Below are 27760 nucleotides of genomic sequence, written 5' to 3' on the forward strand. Positions count from 1 at the left end.
TGTTTTCCATGTTGCAGTCGCCCACAGGCACAATGCCTACAGTTTCCTGAACAGCCAAACTACAAGACCCACCAGGAACTTCCACCAGGAGGTTTTCTTCCTGCTTTCTGAACTTAGGAAGGGTCGTCTTGATTTGATGATCCATCTCTTGGCTGCTCTTCTTCTCTCTCTTGGTTTGGGTGGGTTGTCTGTGTGCTCTGGTCTTCCCCTCGGTCCGCGCGCTGCTCTCCTGGCTCTGGCTGTCGTCCGGCCCCCGTAGAGCCGTCCTCCCCCCTCCCCTCCTCCGGCCCCTCCTTCTCTCACCTCCTCCCCTCCTTCGTTGGGAGGACTCACCCCTTTCTGAGCGCTTACGTTTTCCCCTGCCGAAGGTGTGGTTGGCTCACCGCCTGGGCCCTGGTCCAAGCCCTCGGAGGCTGCCTTCCCCGAGTCCTCCCCAGGGTTGAGAGCTTCCTCGCTGGGGTTTCCTCCTTGCACCAGCCCTCCTGTCTCCCCGCCTGCATCCCCTGGGTCTGGACTGGGCCCCAGCTCTTCTGCTCCACCACCTCTGGTCTCCGGGCCCCCCTCCACCTTGTCTTGATTCTGTCCCATACTAGTCTGTGGAGAGAGACATGCTGTTAACCTCACAATAACAAAGATCAGTCCTCCCACGATGATGCCATAGCTTCGGCATGCCAGTACAGCAGTGTTCAGTCAACCGCAGGACGTCCCTCGCCCACATCCATTCTCTCTCTCTCTCTCTCTCTCCCTCTCCCCCTCTCTCTCCCTCTCACCAAAGACCTTACGCGTACGATTAAACATATGTCGCAAAGTCAGAGGTTGGACATACAAACTGGAAACCTGAGTTGAAGAAACAGGAAAAGGGATTGTGTAATCAGAGCTATCAGGCCCAGGGGAGTTGGGTGTGATTAGATTACCTTGGAGCAGCCCAAATCAGAGAGGCTGTAGACAGCGGGCTACATACATGTAACCTGAGAAGGCCATTGTGGGGACGGCTAGATAGCTGACAGGCTAGACACACTACATAGCAGTCATTTACATGGTCTACTGCACGCTCGATGTCTTATGACCACAACCGCTCCAGACCCCTATTGATTGTTCGGGCTTCCGCAAACCCTTATATGGTTCACTTTAGGAAACAAATTGGAGTCACAAGGCTTTGCTGAAACCTTCCTCGTAAATTCCTCATCCTCCAGCTGAGTGGGAGCTCATCAACTCTTTATTAGACCTTAGCTCAGAGTAATTATGACTTATACAAACAGGGATAAATTAAGTAAATGAAACAACAAGAGTGTTTAGGAAAAATAAAATAAAAACATGGACGTACTGAGTAAGAATGGTACAGTGGAAGTTGGCAGTACTTGCTCTTGCTGGGTTTGGGATAATCGGCAGATGCACGTAAAACGATTCAATCTCTCCACAGCCACACTGATAATAATCCCTCACACACTCTCTGGAAGCTTATGAGGTCTTATGAAGCTCTTTTCACATAATTCTTTCCCAAGCTTCGGATTTAGAGAGCCCTTCACAGGCTAGTTTTATTTGGTGGCAATTCAATTCGTCTGAAATTTCAATTGACCCCTCGGCTAAAAATAAACCTTCAAGTACAGGATGTCTTTATATTGTAAGATCATTTCTCCCGATTTGTGTTCTGTTGAGCAGTGAATCATCAAGTCATCTCCGCTGATGAAGTGACGTGGGGAAGGATCACCTTCCTGTCATTCCATCATGTTTGGGACTTGGTTTCACAAAGTATGCTTCATGTTTGGCTACCCGCAATGTTTGGGGCTATCTAGTTGTTATGATCAGTGACCTATTCACTTTTGTAAAACTCTCTCTTGGAAGTCGCTTTGGATAAAATTGTCTGCTACATGCATAAATGTAAATGTTCCCAAGCGAATTTCTCCCTAAACTGCAGCGGTAAGCAAAGAGAGAGAATGAACAAAGATGTGGAACAAGTCTGTTTCCTGTCAATGACCTCTCTCTCTCTCTCTCTCTCTCCCTCTCCCTCTCCCTCTCCCTCTCCCTCTGTCTCTCCCTCTCTCTGTCTCTCCCTCTCTCTCCCTCTCTCCCCCCCGTCTTCATTACAGCCAAGGCAGCTTATCATATGACAGCGTTGAACATTCACCAGACATGACTCGGCCAGCACATGTTATCTAACAAACCTGCTCTCAGAATTGTGTAGAGACACAAAAATGCTGCAGTCTAATTGGACATGTCACGTAGGTAGGAATATTCTAAATGAGCTTGTTTGACAATCCTTAGCTTACAATACGTGATATCTGCGCCACACAAAATGTATACGTGACGTTTATCCAGAGCGACTTACAGTAAGTACAGGGACATTCCCCCCGAGGCAAGTAGGGAGAAGTGCCTTGCCCAAGGACACAACGTCATTTGACATGGCGGGGAATCGATTCGGCAACCTTCTGATTACTACCCAGACTCCCTCACCGCTCAGCCATCTGACTCCCTATTACAGTTTAAAAGTCTGTCGGACTCCATTACATTGAAGTTCAGCTTAGTCAATGGCAGGACAAATGATGTGTAGATCAAGAGGTCACTCATTCAAAAAATACAAGTGTCTTCTTAACAAATACCTTGTTTGTTAAAGACATCCCTACACAGATGTGCCTCCTCCAGCATCCTCAAACCCATTTTCATCTTTGCATCCGAATCCCCCTCCATTTACCTCCTGAATTCTCTTGTTGTCTCTGCACACAGATCACGTGGGATTTCTTCAAAAGGACCCAGCTCACCCCTCACCACCCCGTCAGACCTCACCAGCCCCCCTGTAAGGTCAACATGAGAGGGGACCCCCCCCCCCCGCGCGGCCCTCCTCGGGCCACAACCACCCCATTGTCCGCCACCCTCCTGAGGAACCTCAGGCCCATCACTTGATCGCCTTGTGGTCTCCTTCGTACAATCCACCACCACACCAACAAGCTGAGAATCCCCACCAACACAGTACTCTTACCATCGCAAACAAAACACGTCCGATTCACCCTAACTGAGAACAGAGGTTGCTTCGACCGGCGATAGTATTAGTCCCACTCGTCACAGTAACACTACAGTAAAGCTTTATGTCCAAGGGAAGGAGAGAGGATATCGATGTGGTATCGATCTGTACAACAACGGCAGCGTTCGGTAAAGAGCAGAGACTTACCGCAAGCCGTTGTGATGCCGGTTGCTTTCTCAGGTCTGGTCTGACAGAGTGGTCTTTGTGGGTTGGTGAAGAGGAGTCCTCTCTCAAGAGGGCGCCTTATATTCCAGCCATGTGATGTTACACCCCATCGGCCATAATACAATAAGTGTGTACTCAGACCAACGGGCTGACTGCCTCTCATCCTCATGGGTTCGTATCTCAAGCGCTGACCTCTGACCTCGGCAGCCATATCATGTGTGATTTTACCGTGCCAAGGAAGCTCATGTTGGGGAGTAAAACAAATTACATTTCTCTCATTTACAGAGCAAAGACACAAGCTATGAGGTGGACATTATTTAGTGTAGGGACATGTTTCTCATACAGGTCTTGTCTTGAGGTTTGTGCCTTGTGCATCAAGGCACAAACTGACTTGGCTGAATTCAATCCCTTGCTTCACTGTTATTTTAGAGCAGTGAGTGGGTAGTTCTATCTTTCACAAGACAGTGTGAAATTTGGTTCTGAGTGTGACTAAGAGAACCATGAAATTCTTCAGACCTCTGTAATCTCAATGGAGAAACGTCCTCCTCTCCTCTCGAGCTAACTCTGTTTACCTACCCCTGCCCCGGGACTGAACAGAACACACACAAAAAATAAGGTTTCCAAGAAGAGAGGAAAGGACTGTGAGGGTGTGTGTGTGGTGCCAGTGCTGGACTGCAGGTATGCTGCTTCCATAACAGCCTCAGACACGAGCCTCATAACAACCGGCAGGGAGGCTGAACAATGCCTGAGAAAATGAATCTGTTTTCCCCCTCGGTCTCCACGGCAACGTCCAAAACAGGATACTTACTCAGATGATAAAACAAAGGGAGAAGTGCGCCAGCCAAGAATTCACCAGCGGCACCGTCCGAGGAGGGGGAAGGTTTGGGTCAGCCTGCGTGCCGTCGTGATGACGGCCTGCAATCCCCTGAACACGGGCACGAGACAGCACCCTCCAGGGGGGTTGCATAACTCGGACCGTGAGCCAGTTCCTCGATCCACACTATGCGGACATAGCAACACGAACAGACACATCAACGATCCTATGAGTAGCGGAGTAAGTCAAGAGACTTACGGGCAAGCATAGCCCATTCCTCTCAGTTGACATTTTTGTACTTTGCTAAATCGCTCAAGAACATGACTTTCATAGAGGTTCTGTCTAGATGTGTGATGGCAACCGGGGAAGGGAAAGAGATCAAAGAGGTGATCTATCGACCGGTCTCTCTCATTCTTTATCGCGACATGAGGCCTAGATGACATGATGATGACATCACCACCACGAGAAGAACTACATGTCAAATGTTTTCTGTCTCGGCATAAAAGGACAGACAACAGAAACTCGTTTATCTTCACTTCAGTTGAGCTGCCATGAGTTCGTTCAGACATGTTGTAACTAAACAACAACCTTCTCAGCGCCGCAAGAATGCAAGTCCGGCCGCTATCGACCCCCCACTTTGCATTCACACGTCGTTTGATGAAGACAAGAGCGCTATTAATCACAAACTGTCATACTTGCCAGCGGCCACGCGAAACTGCGGCTAAAGCACTTTGCTGATGTCACGATTGGGTCCGGCAGCCAAACGTTACATAAGCTGGCTGTTGGAGGACCTCTCTCCTGCCAAGATATACAGATGTTGGCATGATGATGTCACTACAGTTCAGGATGCAGGCCACCACAGTTAATATCGCGTGGTCTCGACCTGTGCACGCAGAGCTGGTAAGAACGCCTCTTTCCCGGCTTTACTGCCAGGTCACGGCAGGCCTCCTTTGGTTCCCACAAGTTTGAAACCTTGCGTCTCACGCCAGGAGACGTTAAGTATTTACGAAGAATTTGATAGTGAACCAACTGTGCACTTCTGATCCTTGATCTTCTGCTGTGCTTCTTGTAAGTTGCGCTTTAGATCAAAGTCGATGTGAATCTCTGTGGAGCTCAATTGTTCCTTAATTAAAAGGAAGTCGACGCTAGAGATTTAATCAGTCTGTGAAAGTCACTAACAGAGGACGTTTATTAAAAACGTTTATTTCCATAATAAACACATACAATACATTACTCGAACAAATGTAAAAAAGTGCAATATGCATTCAAACTACAGCAAATGTACAGTACAAAAAGGTTACTGCATACTTAAATATAAAAAGAAACAGTAGCAAAAAGCAGTGGGGTGACCTACGCGGCTAGCCACAAACATCTTTGTCACATCAGTTGGACTTAATGCTTTACAAATATGATATGAACACCGTCCCCTGTCAGTCCTGCTCATAGTTTGATTGTGTCTCCATTGTAACTAGTACCGCGTCTCTACTTTCAGACCCTTGTGAAGCAGCACGACAGCGATATAACAGCTCACTGACATACATAGCTAATTGACGACATGGTTTCACATATTGTATTCTATTCTAAACAGCTTGGATGGATTCCTATCTCTAATTTGTGTAGGGAGAGAGAGAAAAAGCCCCCATGGAACTCTGGTCTCTTCCGAAGAGCAGAAAAGGGTTTGGAATATTGGCAAGCCTCGCGGGTACGCTGGTCCACGAGACGATTCAGTTTGTTTGCTTCTTCACATCTAAATAAACTGTTAGGGAGGCTTTAAGGTGGACCACAAGTCTTCAGAATGCTGTTTCTCTCCTCAGTCACAGGAGAAAACAACCCAAATCGTAATTCAAATAAACATAAGATGAAAAAAATCCCGATAAAACGCAGGACCAACGCTCTGACAGGAGTGCTATTTCTCCTAACTAGTCTCTTCCCTCCAGCGCCCTGTCGCAACCTCGCGAGTCTCTCCATGCCTCCGGTCTCACAGGTAAGGCACTTTAACGTCCATGGATGGAGCCTCTACAGAGCTGCACTGACGGCAGACACACACACACACTCACACACCACCTCCCCCTCGGACAAGCACCCCTAGGCAGGAGGCCCTAAAGCAACGCGCTGAACACAGGCTGGAATTCGTCCCGACCCGATGACGTCGTATTGGCACACGCTCGTTTTGGAGTGTGAGTGCGTATTGCACGCACATCTCAGAACAGCACTGCTGTACGGAGGCACCGTCCTGGCCAGCACTCTGATTGTTGGAGAAGAGATGGAGAGAGAGAAACGAGAGAGTAGAGAGTGAGAGCAAATAGAGAGAGTAGAGAGAGAGAGTAGAGAGAGAGAGAGTAGAGACAGAGAGAGAGAGTAGAGAGAGAGAGTAGAGAGAGAGAGAGTAGAGAGAGAGAGTGGAGAGAGAGAGGAGAGAGAGAGAGGAGAATAGAAATAAAATCCTGGTCCTGAACTTGTGAACAAAATCAGGCAGCTAGAAAAGCTCTACTTTATACACAGCATACATCCCTTTATACACAGCATACATCCCTTGCTGTGTTGTTCTGAAGCTTCTGAAGAACACTCGCATATGAGAAAAATACTCTTCATGAGGAATATTATCATTTTTCTGTGTTCTTCAGTTCTCTCTGGGATGTTTCAAGTGGCCAATCCAACCGAAATATGATCGCAACAGCTACATCCCATCAAATTCCTCTGACAGGCTCCATTCGAATAGCATATGTACAGTAGCATACATACATACACACACACACACACACACACACACACACAGTACAAACACTCACAATATAAGTGATTAAAATTGGTAGTCTGTGCTGTCAGACTGCACACACACACACACACTCACACACAGACTCACAGTGATCTACAGAAGTAGCATCTTCAAATATACATACATATTTACATACAGTACAAACTTCATGTGCTCACATGTGTATGGAAGAAATTAATGTGCAATATGAACCTATTCATGTGTTTAAAGTTTCTCTCATAAATAGTTCACAGTTACCATTTAATCACCCTCATGCAATAAAACAAAACGTACACAGAAACTCTAAACATAAAAAAACGTATAAAAAAAAAACCTCTATAAAATGGGATGACAAATCTATGGCAAATTAGCGAAGATGTTGCATAATAAACGTTTGTGTTGATCTCTTCCTGGAGGCAGGGTGCAGGGGGTGAACTGGCAGAAGCATTGAACGCCTCTGGATGACGCAGAGGGCAGCGTCAGAAAGGTGGGGGAGGAGAGGGGTGGGGGAGGAGAGGGGCGGGGGAGGAGAGGGTGGAGGAGGAGAGGGTGGGAGAGGAGAGGGTGGGGGAGGAGAGGGTGGGGGAGGAGAGAGGTGGGGGAGGAGAGGGTGGAGGAGGAGAGGGTGGGGGAGGAGAGGGTGGGGGAGGAGAGAGGTGGGGGAGGAGAGGGTGGAGGAGGAGAGGGTGGAGGAGGAGAGGGTGGAGGAGGAGAGGGTGGAGGAGGAGAGGGTGGAGGTGTGGGACAGGCACGTGTCCCCCCCATCTCTAGCCTCCTGGCGGGGGGGGGGGGGGGGGGCAGCCTCGGAGCAGAGATCAGAGGAACATTGTCTCCACAGCCTCAGAGAGGCCCACAGTGGCTCCCTTCACCTCCAAACTCGATTCAGCAGCTCAGTTCAAAGAACAAGTCTGAGATTTAATAAAGGGAATGACACGGGCAAGTGGGGACCAATAAGCGGTCAAAGTAAAGAGCTTTAGTGGATCCAGCCCCCTCCTCTCCCCTCACCCTTGAGACCTGGAACAGCACAAACAAGGTCAGCTCCAGTCCAGCCAGCTTAACGACAGGAGACGAGAGCTGTTGTCAGTTGACTGACCAGTCCAGCTGAAGATGGTCGTGTTGCCCCAGAGGTAGAATGGTTACACAACAATCACGTCAAGTCATGTGAAGATCCAGGAAGTCTTGATGTGATGAAGACTCTGATGAGGAAGCAGAGAAGCTGACCTCTGGACAGCTGGACAGATGCAGGTACAGGAAGGGGTTTGGTCAGGGTCGATATCCCACTGACTGGAGATCAGATCTTCAGATTGAGGTTTACCTTTGCGAACACATTCATCAAACTCCATGCAATGACAGCCATTCACCAATATACCTCCAAGCAGGGCATATTTGGATATTTTCTTAAATATAACGTGGATTTATATTAATATATATATATATATATTTTCCCCCTAACTTTCTAACACGCTTCTCTATTTACACCTGTGTTTTGTGAAACGGTCTCTCTTCCTTGTCTGTGATCTGACGCTCTCCAGGTCAGGGAGAAAGATGGAGGGATGGGTGGAGGAGTGGGCCTCCGTCCTTCCTGTCAGCTCCTGGGGGGGCTCCTCAGGGGGCCAGAGGTGGGGGAAGGGGGCCCCTCGAGGGGACTGGGCCAGTCCGGGCTGGGGGCCTCTGGATCGGGGGACAGCGAGAGCATCAACAGGGCCCCCCCGCCGTCCAGTGAGCAGAGGTCTTCGGAGGAGAAGGTGAGGCTGCCCAGCTTGGCCAGGGAGTTGGAGCGTTTGAGGCGCGAGGGCAGGGTGAGGCCTGCCAGACGCACGCGCATCTCGATCTCCTGCGCTCGCTGGCGCACCAGCCCGGGCGTTCCCCTCACGCTGCGCAGGCTGTCGCTGCTGGAGCTGCGCGTCAGGGCGGCGCCGTGGGGCGAGAGGCGGGGGTCTCCGCCCCGGAGGGGGCCAGCAGGGGGTCCGGGCGCACGGGGGAGGCGAGGGGCGAGGGGAGGGGGTCTCTGGGCGAGGCGGAGGATGCCGGAGCCCCTTCTCCTCCGCTGGGGGGCTCCCGGGTGGCCGGGTGGGGGTCCAGAGGCTGAGGCCCATCCTGGGATGCCCCGGACAGCCTCTCCAGTCTCTGGGCCGTGCGCCGGACCAAGCCGGACCTCTGCCCCTCCAGCAGGGTCGTCTGCTGGGCCGGGAGGCAGGCCGGCGCTGGCCTCTCCTCCTCCAGGACCAGCCTCTGGCACTCAGGCACGGGGAGGGGCTCCGTGCCCTCCAGGGAGAGGGGGGAGCCCCTGTGGACGTCTGCTGGGGCTTGAGAGAGCAGGGCAGCACTGATGGCATTGTTACAAAGGGGGGCCCAGGGGGTTTGCACAGAGCAGCAGACGTTGTTTGGGGAGGGGAGAGGGAGGGTAGGAGGGGCGGTGGAGGGGAGAGGGAGGGTAGGAGGGGCGGTGGAGGGTAGAGGGAGGGTAGGAGGGGCGGTGGAGGGGAGAGGGAGGGTAGGAGGGGCGGTGGAGGGGAGAGGGAGGGTAGGAGGAAGGGTGGGGGAGAAGTCGAGCTTGGCACTAGACGTCTCTGCATAGACACAGGGATGACAGCCAGGCCCCCTGCAGGGAGAAGCATCCGGCCCCGAGGCCAGGGGAACCCCTGCGGTCCTGGGCTTGCTGTGGGCTCTGGACGGGGCGGAGGGCTGGACTGCAGGAGCAGGTTTCACAACAGCGGCCGGCTGGGACAGAGGAGGAACAAGTCACAGGCAGAACACAGAACATCGGACAGAAGAAACAGACTGAACTGTGTTTCCCCCAAAATGTATTTATTTTTTGTTCCATTTGAATTTCTGAAGGTAGAATTTTGATTTATTTAACAAATATAATATGTCTTGTTGGCATATGTTGTGTGGTGTTGTGTATAAATGAAACCAGCATTCTGAGCATCCAAGCCTACCCCCATATTTACAGTGAAGTTAAGGAGAGGATGCATGCGGCTGTTGTTGTTGTTGTTGTTGTTGGAGTTCTCGTTGCCGAGGCGATTGAGGGTTGCCATGTCCATCTCGTTGCTCTCCTTATCCCCCTCCTCCTCCACATCCTGAACCATCTCCTCCTCTCCATCGCCCTCTCCTCCTCCTCCTCCTGCTCCTCCTCCAGGCTGCATCAGGGCCTCCATCTCCGCCTCCTCCTTCTGCACCTCCTCCTCGTCCTCCTCCTCCACCGTGCTGAACTCCAGACGCAGCCTGAGTTCTTCCAGGGGCTCCGGGCACCGGGGGCAGGTCTGGGCGGCCGTGCCCTCCCCGGAGGCCCCGAAGTGGGGCAGCGGCGGGCCCTCGCGCCCCTCGAAGGCCTCGTCGTCCAGAAGAGCGTCCCTCTCCACGTCCTCGATCTCGATGAAGACGCGGCCCACGTCCAGGAGAGGAGGCCCGCGCACCGGCGTGGATGGCTCGCTGTCCAGGGCGGAGTCGGAGAGCCGGCGGAAGTAGTAGTTGTTGTAGGCCGGGTCCACTGCCAGGCTGACCGCTCTGCAGGGGGGCGAGAGGCGGGACGAGGCCTTGTCGCTCAGCGCCTCGTCACAGCAGGGGGACATGCCCGGCTCGGGGGTCTGGGGGCCCGCCTCCTCGCCCCCCCCGCAGCAGGGCGCCCCCGCCTGGTCGTCGGTGAGATCGCAGTCCGGACGCCACAGCTTGTTGTGGCGCTGCTTACTGGGGAGAGATGGACGGAACCCGTATTGAACACACATACACGCAAACACATCAGTGTTTCCCATACATTGACTAATTTGTGGCGGAGAGCCACAGAATCAACATCGGCCGCCATATATTGCGTTTAGTAAAAAACACTATTTAGGTTAAAACACGCAGCGTATTGGTTCAGCTGTATTTCCTTTCCCTGCTCACTGGTGTTTGGGGGCGTGGTGTTAGGGGCGTGGTGTTTGAAGGCGTGGTGTTAGGGGGCGTGGTGTTAGGGGGCGTGGTGGTCACCTGGCGTCCAGGATGCCCTCGTACTCGGCCAGCTGCCTCATGAAGCCGGCGTTGGGCCGCGTGATGCTCCTCTTCTGCTTGACGAAGCTGTAGGCCTTCTCCAGCGACCAGCCGTACTCCTTCATGGCGTAGGCGATCACCGTGGACGCCGAGCGGCTCACGCCCATCTTGCAGTGGACCAGACACTTGGAGCGGCTCTTCCTGTGAGCGGAGAGCACACACAGCAGCGGTGAGGAAGGGAGGAACGCTTTCCCTGCTCGCATCCTCACAGAGAGCTTCTGCAGGCGGTGTGGGGGGGCGTGACAGGAGACGTTCTCCGCGTTCCGCCCCGGGGAGAGAAGACGGGACCTACTTGGCTTTGACGATGAAGTTGTACGTCTCGTTCCAGTGAGCCAGGAGGTCGGTGGCCTCCTCGTCGTAGACGCGGATGTTGTGGTAGGAGAAGGTTCCCGGGAAGAAGTTGTCGATCTCCCGCGTGACGTTGAGGATGTAGCCGACCCTGGGGAGAACGAAGATCATTACTGGAAGAAGAGATCTTCTACGTCCTCTTACTGTTATCAGAGCTTAGCGGCTAGAGCATTTGACTTAGAAGTCGCGGAGGTTCAAATCCCCCATGACTCACCCCGTCTCCTGTAGCTCCTCCAGGTTGGACGCGTTCCACTCTGAGCCCTGCGGACAGAACGAGGAGAGGCGTTACCGTGACAAAGTCAACAGAGGGGGCGTGGCCGTGTGCCGGGCGCCAGGTGAGGCACTGACCAGGTAGAGGTGGTCGAAGATGAGCGTGGGCTTGTCCATCTGGCCCAGGATCAGCAGCATCTCGTTGTCGATAAACTCCTTGTACTCGTTGAGGTTGCAGCTCATGTGGTGTTCCAGCTCACTACGGATCTGAGGACACAGAGCGGGTCACAAACATAGCGGGTCACAAACAGACCTGCTAGGGCCGTCTACGACAGACACCACAGCTGTTATGCTGCTAGAAGAACAAGACGTCTAGCTTCACAGGGAAAAGGGGGAGATGAAGAGAGAGAGCAGAGAGACTGAGAGTAAGCAGAGAGAGAGAGGGGGGAGAGAGAGAGAGAGAGAGAGAGAGAGAGAGAGAGAGAGAGAGAGAGAGAGAGAGAGAGGGAGAGAACGGAGACAGATGGAAGAGAGAAAACATAATAAAGCTCAACAGAAGCGCTGAGCGTCAGACCGGGTCTCTGGCCCTCACCTCCTTGGAGGTGACGTTCTCCAGGTCTTGGCACATCATGATGCTTCTGAGTTTGGCTTTGATAAGGCACTCTGTCCGCTCCCTCTCTGAAGGCCTGCCGGGAGAGGACCACCATCATCATCATCATCATCATCATCATCACCACCATCCCCATCACCACCATCATCACCACCATCATCACCACCATCATCATCATCACCACCACCACCACCATCACCATCACCATCACCATCACCATCACCATCATCATCACCACCACCATCATCACCATCACCACCATCACCACCATCATCATCACCACCATCATCACCACCACCATCATCACCATCACCACCATAACATATTAATATGTTTCTTCCCCGACAGCACCCTCGCTGACTCACTTGTCCAGGAACATGGTGGGTGAGTCTGGCCTGGCCGTCTCCAGGTCTCTCATGGCGTTCCACTCGTTGATGCAGCTCTGCTCCGAGGACACGCAGCTCTCGTAGAAGCCCGTCCAGGTGAGCGCCATGCCCCCGGGGAAGTAGTTGTACCTGCGGGACACCTCGCACGCCTTGTGCAGGATCTGGAGGGCCGACCTGGGGGCCACAGAGACACGTGTCACCTCACCGCCAGCCAGCTCTGATCGCCTGTCAGCTGGTCTAAACTGGGCTGGGGTACGAGTGTAGCTGTGGGTCTAGGTTGATCGTCTGCTTTCTCTCCTCATCTCTCCTCTCTAGAGCGACCTGAGCTACTGTCTCCATAGCGACCCGAGCTACCGTCTCCGGAGCTGACTGGATGAACCACGTTTCACGTTTCAGCAGCAACCGGGAGACACCAACCGTGTGTGCTTGCACTATCCCACCAGCAGAGGGCGCACCAGCTGTCATCCAGCACACCCTGGCTGTTGTGCTACTGCCGTTCCTGACTAAGGAGAGTCAGACGTGACTCGTCACCAGGTGAGCGGTCTGCCAGGTACTCACCACATGGCTTGCACCGACACAGGCTTGAAGACGTGAGACCGACCGACCGTGTTCACGCTGAAACCCCTGTGGACGACACGAAACAGACCTTACTCACCCTACTCTGTGGCTGGACACGATTCTCTTCAAAAAACACAAACACACACGTCTGCAAGCTCTGGGAGAGTTCCTACAGGGTTGTGGTTCTCGACCCGGGTCCTAGGGACCCCCTGAGGGGTCAGGACTGCATGTTCTAGATGTTTCCCTGCACAGAACATACAGGACAGTGGGCCCTGAGGGTTGTAAGACCACTGCTTTGGGGCGCAGGGTGGGATTGGGAGGTGGTTGTTTGCAGACGTGAGTACTGCTTGTGGCCTGCGTGTGCACCCAGGGGCCACCAGGGGGCATCGCAGCAGGAAACTCACCCGTCTCCGTCCAGGTGGATCTTGGTGTCGCTCCACAGAGGAAGCACCATGCCGATGGAGCAGCTTTTACTGCAGGAGGAGAAGGGGGGAAAAGTCAGAAAACATTTACACAACGTTATTATAATTAAATGTGACTTTTTCAGTGTCAGCCTCCACATGTCGCAGTGAGAGAGAAAGTGAGAGAGAGAGAGAGAGAGAGAGAGAGAGAGAGAGAGAGAGAGAGAGAGAGAATGTGCTTGGGGTGGATGCCGGACGCCCAGCAGGCAGGAAGCGGAGGAGCAGCAGACAGGAAGTGACATACCTGTCCTTGTTGGTGAAGTCCATCCCCAGCAGGATGTTCTCCTCGGTGTCCTGGCAGCCGCCGGTGTACACCACCACCATGTAGCGCACGCGGTCCGACCAAGCGCTCTCCAGACGCACTGCCTGTAGGAACACACAGCACCCTGCTCAGACACCGGCCCTCCTCCACACCCTGGAACAGCCTCCCTCCACCTTGTCCTGCATGGTCCAGACCAGGGGGCTTCAGCCCTGATCCTCAAGACCCACTGCCCTGCATGTTCTAGATGTTTCCCTGCTCCCCACACACCTGGTTCAGATGAACGGGTTATTATCAGGCTTCTGCTGAGCTTCATAATGACCCGTTCATCTGAACCAGGTGTGTCGGAGCAGGGAAACATCTAGAACATGCAGGGCAGTGCACCCCGAGGACCAGGGTAGGGAACCACTAGACACACAAGCTCAAATCAACACACGGCAGAACCGGAGGAACAAAACTGCTTCCTGTTGGCTCTAACAGGGCAGGAGGCTTCGCTCCAGCGGCGCGTGGGAATACGGCGGTCGCTAACGTAAATGAGCGAGCCCTCGTGTTTTAGAGAGAGATGGAAACACTTGGTAATGCTCAAACCTGTGTTCTCATGAGCTCATTACAGCGAGAGCCGGCAAGAGGCTCAAATACACAATAAAAAGCTTCAGGCAGGTTGCCTGGGACACAGTGCCAGGTGGTTAGTCACTGGCCAGGGCTGTGTGTGTGTGTGTGTGTGTCAGTTTGTCTGGGCGTGTGTGTGTGTGTGTGTGAGTTGTCTCTCACCAGTTTAATTCGGTCCTCCGAGCGAAGAATGTTTATCATCACCTGCAGGTGCTGAGGTAAGTCTCCTGTTGTGAAAGATCATAAAAACTGAAGACAATCCATAACAACACCTGCTTGGTAGGCGAGGGTCATGACAGAACACTGTTTACATGACTATAAAACACACCTCCATACCTACTCATCTGAAAACGGACGGATGTCGACATAAAACCAGACTCGACCTGCCCTGTGCCCCCCTAGGCCATACCAGGGAGTGAGAACTCACTCCTCCCCAGGTGAGTGATGTAGTGTCCAGGCTCCCGGAGTCAGGTGAGGATAAATGTTCCAGTGAAAGTTACAAGGAGCCCCAGTTTCTCCCAGTAGTCGGGGTGAAGACTACAGCGCCCTCTAGTGGCTACAAGAAACGACACATCATCTTCATAGTTGCTTTGCCAGAGTGTCAGTAAAACCATATTAGATGGTGATGCGGGAGTTAGCTAATCTCCACCTGGTGACCTCTTCTTCACCATGAAACCACATCCACACGTCTCTGGGTGGGGGCATGAGGGTGAGGGCATGAGGGGCAGGGGTGAGGTGACATCTCTACCCGCTGTGACGAGGACTAAAGGAGCAGTTAAGGTGTCACTGTGTCATGACAGGCTAATCATCTCCCTGGATGCTTTAATTACAGCTTCCAGCAGCATGACACATACTCTCTCTTTCTCTCTCTCCCTCACACCCTTCTCCCTACCCTATCTCTCGCTTTCTCTTTCTCTCCCAGAGAGACTTCCCATCACACAGAAACAGAGAGAGAGACAGGGAGAGAGACAGGGAGAGAGACAGGGAGACAGGCAGAGACAGAGAGAAACAGAGAGATACAGGGAGAGAGAAAGACAGGGAGAGACAGAGAGGCTCATAAATCCACAAGCTCATCTCCACATCTGGCTCGTTGTGTCTTAGCTTGCCTGCCACGCTAACAGCCTCCCTCTGGTCCTGTGGCTCTGCCGGGCTGAGGAGGAGCGTTGAGTGGGACATCTGAGGGGTGGATCAGCCTCAGGCTGGCCTAGCCAGACCTGTTAACCCAGACATCAGCAACCCTGAGGCCCTGAAACGCTATGCTACACTCCAGGCTGAAAGCTGAACACAAATACTTCACAACAATGTTCACCAGCTGCAACAGCGCCGATGGCGGTTGGGACAATCCTGCGGCGTCATGCTTAACGTTCGTAGAGAACCTGACGGGCTTGTTTCCTCACAAAGCGTGTCCTCTAATTGAGAAGCGTGTGATGATTTTTCAGGAACGCCGACAGCTAGCGGCTAATGTCCGCAACACCGACCTGTTCACACCGATGTGAGTGATGCACGTCAACAAACTCGTCAACGAGCAAACGTCAAATATGACAAGGGAACAAAAATAATGAGTAAAAAAGGTGAACAAAAACACACAGAGGGACTACAGCCTGCAGACAAAAGTACGCTATACTCAGTCACCCTTTGAGTGACGGTGTGATCTGGGCCTGTGTGCGGAGGCCGTGCTGTACTGACGTTGTTGATGAACTTTTAGCCCTCCTGGTTAGTGTAATCTGCACAACATCTGCCAGCCAGGTGACTTGTTCTCTGTGTGTCCTAGTTTGGTATTAAGGAGTCCGTGTTGAACAGACAGCCCTGCCATGCCACTGGGATGGATTAGGAGGTAATCTGCCTAATCCACACCGGTCTGGGACACGCTTTTGAAACACCCATCCTCCTCCAGGTGTTGCAAGGAAGCAGAAGTCTGGCTGAGCAGGGGAACTCAGCAGAGCAAACTGTCAACAACAACAACTCAAAAAATGGTTCTGTGGCTTCAAATTAGACCAAGGCAACAAAAAAAGACCCAAAACAACACAAAATAAACCCAACAACAACAAATCTATCTGAAGAGGGAAGAGTCACAAACTCTTGTTAATTTCAGAAGCTAACAGAAAAATCTTTACATTTCCGAAGGGTGCAGTGTCACAAACTTTATAATTCCACAAGAGGAAATTCATGTGGTCATACACACGTCCTGTTTAGAACAAAGAGACACACTCTCCATACACTAACACACACACACACACTAACCCTATATCCACACACCCCTCAATGGAACATCCTGTGCAACGCCAGCTATATAAAAATACACATCACATTCAATAAAGGATGTGGTTCTGCAGTGTGGCGTGTGCGGTGAGCGGTCCTCACCTGCGTGCTTGTGGTAGGGGTGTGGCCTCTGGCCCTGGGGCCCGCTGCCCTGCTGCAGGAAGAGAGCCGCCCCCTTCACCATGAAGAAGCTCTCGCTCAGGCTGCAAAAACAAGATGGAGGACGAGACGGAGGGGTTAGAAACACGTTTGAAAACATCGACGCGAGCGGACGGAATGCTGCTGCCGCCGAGTGCCGACCCCGGGGGGGCGGGAGTGCCGACCCCGGGGGGGCGGGGCTATGTATCGGGACAAACGTGCGACCAGACGAGAATCTGTCACCTCCTTATAGTTTATCTGCACGTTTATGATACGCTGGTGAGAGGAGATGTTTGGGGCTGTTTGGCCTCTGTGTGTTGGCTCAGAGGGGATTCACACAGGGTACAGATCAGAACCTCTCAGGACTTGGAGATAGACAGATAGTCGATGATTACCCAACAGGACACTGACGCATATATCCAAAGGGGAAAGTTCAGCCTCTGAGTTACAGAGAGAGGCTTTCTCAACCGAGGCTTGAGAAAGTGATGAGTCAGGTGTCGATGCTGAAAGCTGCCCAAGCCTTTACCCCCTGCTAGACCTGCATTTCTGATTTGTCAAGTCTCTGCTGGCTGGGCTGAATGCAAAAGGGGGCAGCATCTTCAACACTGGAGTTGCATAAGGCCAGAGAAGAAGATGACGGAACCCATATTGGCAGCTCACAAGCACCTGCCTGTTCTTCTCACTGCGCGTCTGACAAACATACAGCACATATGACCGAACACGTTTGAGTCGGTGGTAAAAAAAAAGAAAAAGAAAGGAGATTGCATGATGATTCCCCTGCGATTATCTTCAATCATTCTCCTTCCCTGTGCTTCCTGAATGAGCTTCTCTCCTGTCCTGTAAATCAGGATGACAGCCGTGCAGGGCGCGGTCCCAAACTAGGCAGTGTGTTCAGTCAGCGAGCAGCGCAGGTGTGATGAGAGACTGGGACAAAACTGGGAACACCAGGGAACCAGGAGGCCCCCTGGGAACACCAGGCGGATCCATCTGCAGCTCCACCGTCCGTCGGACAGCTCCCAGGAGGAGAGGTGAATATCTAGGGGTCACATTTCTGACACCAGGAAGACTGCCTCTAACCCCCCCCCCCCCCATCTTCCCTTACACCCTCCCCCCTCCCTCCCTGACTGGACTTCCTGTGTCAAGCCCAAAGGAACAGGGGTGGATCAGCCTTTCAATATGGTGGCAACAAACAGGCTCTTCTTTGTAAGGCTCGCACTAGAATCTCCCCTCCCACCCCCGCCATCTCAAAAACAATGTTCCACAGTGACCAAGGCCCCGGGGGGTGGGCTACAATCACAAAAGCTTTTGTTTCACTTTGACGTTTCTTTGTGTTTGTTTTTGACAGTTTTCTCTCTCTCTCTCACACTCTCTCTTTCTGTGTGTGTGTGTGTGTGTGTTTGGAGTCATGAGGCTGAGAGAGGAGGGTCTACTGTCAGGGAACGATGGATGGAAGGTAGAGATGCTGAAACTACAGGAGGAGTATTCAGTTGCTCCTTCAACAGGTTGCAGTTAAGACGCTCCACGTCAGCAGCCTAGCTACTTTACCAAACCACTCCTTAGGGGGAAAGACTAAGTTAATCATGACTAAATACAGTATCGCTTCGAACGATTGATCACGATGAAAGTTTATTAAAACAAAATACAGAAGGTAAAAAAGTGAAGAAAAAAAAAATCGGCTAAATAACTTAATTTGTGAACGTGCCGCTGAAACTGAGTCAGAAGGACAGGGAGTAAGAGAACATACCGGCTCTCGACTGGGGTGTAAATCCGGAGCTGTCCACGACAGTCTAGCTCATTCTCAGACAGCCTAATTAGCTAGCCCCTGCTCGGGTGTCTCTCGAACTGCAGCACCCTGGTATCAGCCTAGCCACAAGCACACCTGCTAAAAATAGAAACCGGTTTCAAGGCAAACAAAAGACCGGCTTCCCACGAAACCTCCGCGATCCCTCGTGGTCACCACGTACGCCTCTCAACCCCCTTCCAGAACAGACAACGGTCTCGCTCCCTCTCGATGAGCACGATTCGTACACGTGGTACGAACACATACTGTCCGTTATTACCGGCGCTGTTGCCACAGCTCTCCTGCGTTCCTGTGGTGTTGTTTAACACCGTTTCTGACTCAGCTGCTACGGTGGAATCCGCATGCCGTTGCCAAACTAACCCCAACCCCTGTCGTTCATCTACCTGCAAGCACTTAAGCCTAGTTTATACTTATGTCGCCGACACTTTTGAAAAGGTCGCCGACAGAAATGGCGTCACGGTCGACACTTTTAACCGTCGCTTGAAAGTGTCGCCTACCAGGAGAAATTTCTACTGGCGCTGATGTCGTCACATAGTGTCGCGCAAGTGTGATTGGCTAGATAGACGGCACGCGTCGTTGACTGCATTGTTTTGAATTTCCATAAACGCTTAACAGCTGTTTATGATGGAGGGAATAGAGGAGAGATTGGCGGAGCAAGTTAGAACATATCCACACCTTTATAATGCCTACAAAAATTAGCTACAGCCATTTTCTCCGATCGATCACTAGGGTAAAGCATAAATAATGTAACCATAGCTACGAATATAACAGTAAAATGATTCCGTTTACGTCACGCGAACCTTGAGCACAGGCGACTGTGTAGCAGTCGGCGACCATTTCAAAAGTGTCGACGACATAAGTATAAACTAGGCTTAACCCAGCGAAACTTTCCCAAACTAAACCCTTCACAGAAAGACACCTGTTTAAACATTTAGCACCACCTGCCCCTTTAGTATCACCCACCCACCCACCCACACACACACACACACACACACACACACACACACACGCAATCACTTTCTGTTGTTGTGAGTTCTGTTGTTGTTCATGACACTAAAACACAGCAGGAGTAGAGAGAGAGAGGGGGGGGGGGGGGGTTCTGGGTGCAGAGAGCTCAGCAGGACTCACATGCGGCATATCTCTTTCTGGGTCAGCACGGCATTCTCCACGAAATAGGGCAGCATCTTCAGCACAGCCCCCTGGGAGGAATCCACCACAAGATGCATCCTGTTGGGCCGGCAGAGCCCCCTGACCGCCCCCCTCCCCACCTGCTTCTCCCAATCCAGGAGATGCACAGACAGCAGAGAGGAGCGAGGCGGGTCTTGACCTGCTCCTGGTCTGGGCTGAGCTCTTCAGAGACCCCGGCCGGCTGGCTGAAGCCCGCTGTTCGGTAGAGTTCCAGCCTTTTCTTACCGGCACGTCTCTCTCAGCCTCTCTTCTCCTTTGCTGTGCGTGAGGGCTGATGAAGAAAAGCCAAGTCAGTCTGTTCCAGCCTTGAGGGACTTGCTGCAGTGTACTGAGTATCCACCCGCAGCCTGGAGCGAAGAGGGCTCCCTCCCTCCCTTCTCTCTTTCTCACACACACACAAACACACACACACCAACTCTCAAGCTGACACAAAACCCTGCTAACTCTCTCTCTCACACACACAAACAAACACACACACACACCAATTCTCAAGCTGACACAAAACCCTGCTAACTCTCTCTCTCACACACACACAAACAGATGGGTTACAGCAGGAAGTGTAATAAATCCAGAGGAATTTCAAGATCCCAGACCCAGTTTCTTCTTATCGTGAACTCTTGCGATTGTTTTCTGTCCTTCTTCCAGCGGGTTCTGAAACAAAACAAGGAATGTATTCGGCCCACTCTTCAGCTGTGAAGGAGCCAGAGGTTCCCTCTTCAGCCTGGGGAAAGAACGTCCACATTGGTGATGTTCTGGCACTGTCTAACAGGAGCCCTTCCCTCCAAGACCACACAATGGCGGTTCTCCCCTGCTGTCTTAGACCAGCAGAGCAATCAGTTCAATTGTAAGAGGAGGAAAAAAACGATGGACTGCGGCCCAAACTTGACAGCGGACATCTTCATTGGTGTAGCTGGAACGAGGTTCTGCATGCCAACCCTAAAAGTCACCGGACTCCTAGGCAGCAGGAGGGTTAGCTGGGAACACTCGACCGGGGAGGGAGGGGGGGGGGGGAGAGGGAAGAAGGGGGAGAGGGATCGAGGGAGGGAAGGAAGGAAGGAGGGAGGGAAGGAGAGAAGGAGGATGGAGAGCAGGCGAGGATTCAGAAGGGAGGAACTGGCAGGACTCTTGTTAAAGCTCATTACCCTCAGGGTAAGGGATTACCCTGCCTCACTTTCAGAACGGCCGGCGGGGTCAGTCAGTCACTCATCGCCCTGGCCAGACCGCCAAGCCAGGGTCCAGCTGACCCTCCAGCTGAGAGGAGGGGCAGAGAGAGGGGTGTGGATCGGGGGGAGGCCCAAAACTAACAGCTGGAGACATGTCTAGTGTTGACCGAGATGGTCATTAGTGGTAAACCACTATTCAACTGCAGATGAATGTGATAATCACTGGGGTTTATTCTGATTCTATGCCTTGAGGGATTCTCCCTTCCTCTTCTCTTTCTCACACACACATACCGTGAGAAGTGGAAACACACACCCCTCTCTAACCTGACAGGGTTTGCTGACGCGCAAAAACAGGAGTTCTGGGAGGCAAATAACCAGATTGAATATTAATGGCCAGAGATGGAGTTCCTCAGCCACACCAACCGCCACCGATCAACGCCTTTAAACGTGACTCAGGGCCGGGGGAGCGAGGATTATCTGAACAAGGAATGTTCGGCAGGGCCGGCTTTGGGAGCAGTAGGCAGAACCGAAGGCTTGTCTTTATGTGACGGGGGTGGTTACCAAACCCAAACAGCCAGAATAGGCTTGGCTCCTAACTTCACCGCCACCAGGCTGTCCTCGCTAATCCAGGGCCTATGAATCACCAGGTGTGAGGGGGGATTACTCCCATCGGACGAGGACTCACAACACACCCACCACGGAGGGCTGAGCAGGCAGGTTATTCGTGGATCGTATGCCTTCTGCTTACACCAGCACAAAGGAAACGCAGGCGTCCTCTTTAAGGCTGGATGTTCTCCCTGACGGCGCTGAAGGATTGGTGGGGACAGGGAGGGGGGGAGACTCCTCGGGTGACAGAAGCAGAAGGAACAGGTAACAGGTGACGTCCTACCTGGTAGAACTAGTAGCAGGTGCACTCACGATTGAAAGCCGGCCTACTTCAACCATATGTCAAAACAACTTCTTAAAAACCGCCTCTCCAGTACAGGACCTGCTGTAGTCCCGAACACTCCGTTGATAACGAACGACAGGGCTGTATTTCAAAGTAAGCAAGGGTGTTGCAACAGCTACTGCCCTGGGTAAGTTCAACGTAACAGCAGGCAGTCTTCCTGATAAATATGTCCATCTACTGCAACCCGTCAGTTAAGGACCCCGCCTACAAACTCCCACCGCGTCGGAGCCCTCCGGAGAGAGAGTACACGCTTCCCCGAATGCAGCACGCAGTTGCCTCACCCTGCTACCATGTTGGTGTGGTGAGATCATTTGTTAGTGCAGCTCCGCTGCCACCTGGGTGCCGTTTACGTTGGCTTGATCCACCAAGGCTTGTTTCTGTCAGCGTTATCGAGTTAAGCGGGGAGAAATAACGTCATAATGCCATGCATTCTAATCAAAGTTGTTATTGTGTTGCCCTACTAACAAGCGCTGGCCACAGATTAGCACCTGTAACCCACCTAAACCCTCAAAGACAAGGGAGGAAAAAATGGAAGAGACCTTGTGAGGAAGCAGTTACTCAATAGATGTTTTCATCCAAAGCACCATACAAAGGGGGATTCGAACCTACAACCTCTTGACCTGCAGTAAAATGCTCTAGCCCTGAGCTATACCTATCCCCTAACAATGAGAAGTCCCACACTGGCGCTGAATGACAGGCAGGGACTTGATACAGGGTGCCCTGGAGCACTTAAGATTCTCCACATGCCTATATTATAAATATAACTAATTATATAATGCGTGCATTTTATGACCGTTATATCGTGGAGCGTTGCTTTTCCAGAAAGCAGGGCAGCTGGAGTCTAGGCAAGCTCTGACTTGCGCTGGGCACACGTCACTAGCGCGTACGTGTATCACTTCAGCACACCAGATATTGCGTAACTAAAGTAGTGTAGCTTGGCTCTGCTCTCGTGTTAGCAGGCTTCTGCAGATCCCAATAGGCCATCTCTTCCTGTGATGGATGATCAAGGTTTTGGACCCGTGTGGCAGCACAGCCCCTTCTCCTCCTTTATATATGGCTCCTCCTTCTGCTCCTCCTCCTGTCCTCGCCTTCAGCAGGAAGACATGCTTTCTCTTCCCTTCCCCTCCACCCCACCTCCTCCCCTCCCCTCCACCCCACCTCCTCCCCTCTCCTCCTCACCCCACCTCCTCCACCTGTCCTGCTCTCTCCCCAGGCCCCCAGCAGGAAGCTGTAGCCTGGAATCAGACATCCTGCTCCTGGTTGGAACACAAAGACAGCGGCGTTTGACCCAAACACTCAGGAAGTGAGGACACAACAAAGAGTTGGGATGTATCAAGAGCCAGCGTCACCATCTTTTGTTATCAACAGCTTTATTCAGTACAACAGACACATTTGTGGTTTGAACAAATGAAGGAAGAAAGGCTGTCACCAAGATGAGATCATTCAGGTTAGTGGTTCATCGGTGGCCCCACCCTGGATAGGAACTACTAGCACCACTTGGTAAAAAAAAAAAAAAACCTACTTCACAAAACAATCTGTTCACATTCATCATAACATTTTGCTAACCCCAGGTATGTCAGTCCTGTGGGTGACAGCCAGTGCAGCTGTAACCAAAGCAATCCTGATTATCGTCCGTCTGAACCAGTATGGATCAGGTGTCAAATACAAACCCAGCTCTAGGGGTGGTGACACCAACCTGGCCCTGAGATCAAACACCAGCCTGGGGCAGCCTGTCCTTCCCAGACCGTCTCAGCTCGGCACGTCAACTCAGTTAGTTCCCTTTGACATTCTGGTGTCACGTGACCGTGGAGACGATCACAGGTGTCGTTCTGAGAGCCGCTGACCCCCGACCCCCGGCCTTACGTCATGTGGATTGCGTACGACATAGAAGAGTAGTTTGTCTGACCACAGGAGAGGGGTCATTCTGCATAGGCCAGGTGTCTTTATACCAGGTACTAGAAGGGTCAGACAGTGGACACAGCTGCCTTGAATGGTAGTCCTCTCTACCTTCTCCTCCTCAATGCATATGACGAACCCCAGCACTTACGTTTATGTCTTAGTAGTAACAAGGTATATTCAAAGTTTGACTGAAGCGTTTGGGGGGGGGCCTGTCTAGTCTGAAGGCTCCCTGGTCTTGGCGTTCTCCTCCGTCCCCTACCCCAGACACCTCACCCGCCCCAACATGATCAGTCAGTCAGCTAATCAGTCAGCTAGTCAGCCAGCTAGTCAGCCAGCTAGTCAGTCAGCTAGTCAGTCAGCTAGTCAGCCAGCTAGTCAGCCAGCTAGTCAGTCAGCTAGTCAGTCAGCTAGTCAGCCAGCTAGTCAGCCAGCTAGTCAGTCAGCTAGTCAGTCAGCTAGTCAGCCAGCTAGTCAGCCAGCTAGTCAGCCAGCTAGTCAGCCAGCTAGTCAGCCAGCTAGTCAGTCAGCTAGTCAGCCAGCTAGTCAGCCAGCTAGTCAGTCAGCTAGTCAGCCAGCTAGTCAGTCAGCTAGTCAGTCAGCTAGTCAGCCAGCTAGTCAGTCAGCTAGTCAGTCAGCTAGTCAGTCAGTCAGCCATATATTTGAAAAAGAGAACATTAACCTCTGATTGTCATGACCGCAGCCAGCTGACAGAAGCCACACAGACAAAGACACTGTCTGTTTTACCTCTGGTTGTGGTTGAAGGTGAACGTCGGCTTCAACAAAGAAAGCTGCTATGACTCACAGTGAGAATGTGAGTACAGGTTTGTGGAAGGTGCCAAACCCCCCACAGCAATGAGAAGCCCCACAGTCCAACAGACAGATCCTCACCTTTTGACTAACCAGTTACAGATGAGCAAACCCAATAAGAAAAAAACACCCGTGTTTTAATGATCTATTATTAAGTATGGCACACTCCCCTCCACACGCACACACACACACACACGCACACACACACACTTTGTTATTTTAGCAGACGCTCTTGTCCAGAGCACACACAGCCAGAAAGGTTCATTAATAATGTATCAGTGGTGGTTTACTATCAAAACGGTGTGATTCTCACCTCTCACCAAATCAAACACCAATCAGAACACACGGGACGACCCACACAATCACTCTCCGTCAGACTGTAATTTCCATCCGTTTAACCGCCATTTGCTACGCCCTGGCCTGAACCCCATGCAGCTGAAAGGCCTGAAGCAGACCAGCCCAAGGCCAGGGGGAGGAACAACTCACCTCTGATTAAGCCTGCGTTCATCGTCACTCCCAAAATCCTGCAAGACAAGATCGGGGGAAAAAAGACCCATGTTTAGTAACAGCGTGCAACGTTCTAATTTAATTTATATAAATCCAGCAGCATGAATTAATGTGAAATTACTTTCCTCGCGCTAAGCCTGGATAACTGGATTAATGAACAAGTTTTCTCAAAATCTTAGCTCTTAAACTGTTGGTTGTTTTTTGCAACAGGAAAATCACTCGTCATAAGAGGCGGGTGACACCTCATGAAAGGCCGCTGGTTAACCTACATCCCTTTGTGAGAGGAAAGGAGGGCACATACATTATGTTTACCACAGAAAGGCCTTCGAAAAAGGCTCTACCTCACTAAAGCTAGTGTGTGAAGTGAGAGCCATCTTGTGATTTCCCCTGAATGACACCTGAAGTTGTCAGTCACACCACAGACATTGATATTCAATCTGGATATGCTGGCTGGATGCCAACAGCGAACACTCATCCGAAACCTAAAACTGCTACAATATAGTCAAGGGAATCCAACTAGGGCTGGTGAGTATAAATCTTAAAAGTAGAAAAATGACTTATCGGTGTTCCAAAACACCCAAAGTTGAGTGAAACGAAGCATTGTGCTGATATTTTCAGTTCATCCCAATAAACGGACTTTGTAACGTGATCTGGCGGCCCATCCAGGCGAGGGGAAGGGCAGCAGAGGTCTGGGTGTAACTGACACCAGCACAGTGTCAAACGCTGTGTTTAAGACTGGTTTCGGTTTGCCGACAGGGCAATCCTATCGTCCATCTAAAACACCCCTGCAGTCACCACAGGACCAATACCAGCCATAACAAAGCTCACTGACAGAACCAGAGCATTGAGAGTACGAATACAGTACCTCACGCCCCTATGATACCTGGCAGATGGGGTCTAGGAAAGCCCTGTATTTCACCTGTGTCAAAACCACGCTGCCATGTTGAAGGGGGAATGAAGATCATCTGCCTCTCACATCACATCCTTTCTCACAACCTCCTCTGTTATGTCTCCCTCCCTCCCGAACACACCTCCGTACTCCTCTCTTCCTACCTTCCCCTCTCCTTTACCATCTCTTCCCCTCCCCTCCTCTCCTTACCTCCTCTCCCCCCCTCCCCTCTCCTTTCCTGTCTCCCTCCCTCCCTCGCCACCCCTCATGTGACAATGACATCATGGCTGCAGCAAGCTCTAGACTAGAGGACTGCTCCTGCTCTGCTCCTGCTCTGCTCCTGCTCCTGCTCTGCTTGACACTTCTCTGAGATTAATATGGAAAGATGGCCCTTCCATCCCTCCATCAGTCACATTCAACGACATGTAATCAAACTAAACTGTTAACATAAGTTAAGAAAGCAAATACACAATCCAGACATTGATATACTGAAGAAGAAAAAACAAACAGTTGACGACCGATGTTTTTTCTTGTCATCTTTATCATCTAAAAATAATTGGCCTACATTCTCCTAAAACATTGTTCATATCGTTTCGTTGTCAACCATAGCCCCTGTATCTTCACTACGCCTGGTTTATAGCGCCCCCTCCTGGTTGGGAAAACTGATTTCTGAAGAGGGATGGTTCGTGTCATGAGGAACTGATTTGAATGTAACCAACAGCAAAGTATACGTTTACAATGTGTATTGTGAAAGCATTTACCGGTCAGCTCATTCAAGTTCCGTTAACACGTTGAGTACAATTAGAAACAGTATTTTCTACTATCTCAGGGTTGTGTGACACCTGCCATAAGTTTCACTTAATTGACACCTCATCGAGGCAACCACGAGCACAGCATTTAGTCAACACAGACCAGCAGGTTAATGCTGACAATTCCCTGATTTACATGAACTAAGCTGCATTGTAGATACTTGACGATGTATTGTCTGCAGTGGAACAAGCCATTGCGAATAGCTCATGTGTGTCTAGCTGGATAGCTATGGGCTGAGCTAGCTAGCTAGAACAATGCTGTAGTATCTACGTCATATTTAAGATAAAGCAGCCGCTCTAGGTTTGAGTCTGGTCTCATTCAATAGAATACGTATAGCTCAAGGCAATACCTAAGCTAATAGATCGAATGGAGGGAGATATGGCCCATTAATGCCGCAGTCTTCACAACTAGCCATGTCAGTTAGCTAGCTCCAGCTGATGGGTAAATACTTCCCAGCTACCAAGAAGAAAGCTGAGCTCTTGATAATCTGCCTTCTTAAATGCACATTGCAAATGTATCATTTGCTATGTGTCAATGTGCTAATCTGTAACTACTCTTTAGATTGCAACGTGAACAATTGTACACAACTGGGTGGCACTGCAAGCATAGAAATCAAATACTGTCGATTTATTTAGCTAGCTAGCGAACCACCTAGCTAACAAGCTCCATCCATGGCCTTTAAAGTACCACGTATCCCCAGTGTTTCAGCGAGCGCTTCCAACAACTGCATCTCTTCCAGAGTTTCCAATCTTACCTCCCCTGCATTCGTGGTCGTTGTGCTAGCCGTGGAGACAGCGCTTGGGGTGGGGGAGCGCTGCAGTGTTACCAGAGCCATGGCCGGGAGACAAGCTAGCCAGGCCGGTATGGCCTGTGAGGATGCGGTGCCTTATTCCGGGGGAAGAACTGTCTGGAGGAAGTTATGTTTTCTCGATGTCACCGTAGAAAGACAACCAGCCGTCAGTGCACGGACGGTCATAGTCGTTATAAGTGCATCGTTGTAAAAAAAAAAAAAAAAAAAAATCTGTTTTTTGGTGTTTTCAAATGTTCTTTGAAAATTGTTCAGCATTCAGCCATGGCTCGGGCCCACGGGCTGGGTAGAGCGCGCTTCCCCGTCGTGATGCGGCGTTTCAATT

The 27760-nt window shown here is 51.4% G+C and overlaps 1 protein-coding gene across 1 annotated transcript; it reads right to left on the reverse strand.

Moving 5' to 3' along the window:
- Positions 1-7412: 7412 nt before the first annotated feature.
- Positions 7413-27575, reverse strand: ssh1a (slingshot protein phosphatase 1a). Its single transcript, XM_084694535.1, is given in 16 exon segments — positions 7413-8782; positions 8785-9471; positions 9690-10437; positions 10717-10917; positions 11069-11215; positions 11339-11385; positions 11473-11601; positions 11927-12020; positions 12310-12504; positions 12889-12954; positions 13293-13361; positions 13594-13715; positions 14380-14444; positions 16579-16679; positions 24908-24945; positions 27382-27575. Coding segments are annotated over 16 exon segments (3237 nt in total). The 5' UTR covers positions 27463-27575; the 3' UTR covers positions 7413-8335.
- Positions 27576-27760: the final 185 nt, after the last annotated feature.

The sequence above is a fragment of the Hypomesus nipponensis genome, chromosome 28 (genome assembly GCF_054491055.1).
Source record: "Hypomesus nipponensis isolate SF chromosome 28, ASM5449105v1, whole genome shotgun sequence".
In the NCBI taxonomy this organism is placed as follows: domain Eukaryota; kingdom Metazoa; phylum Chordata; class Actinopteri; order Osmeriformes; family Osmeridae; genus Hypomesus; species Hypomesus nipponensis.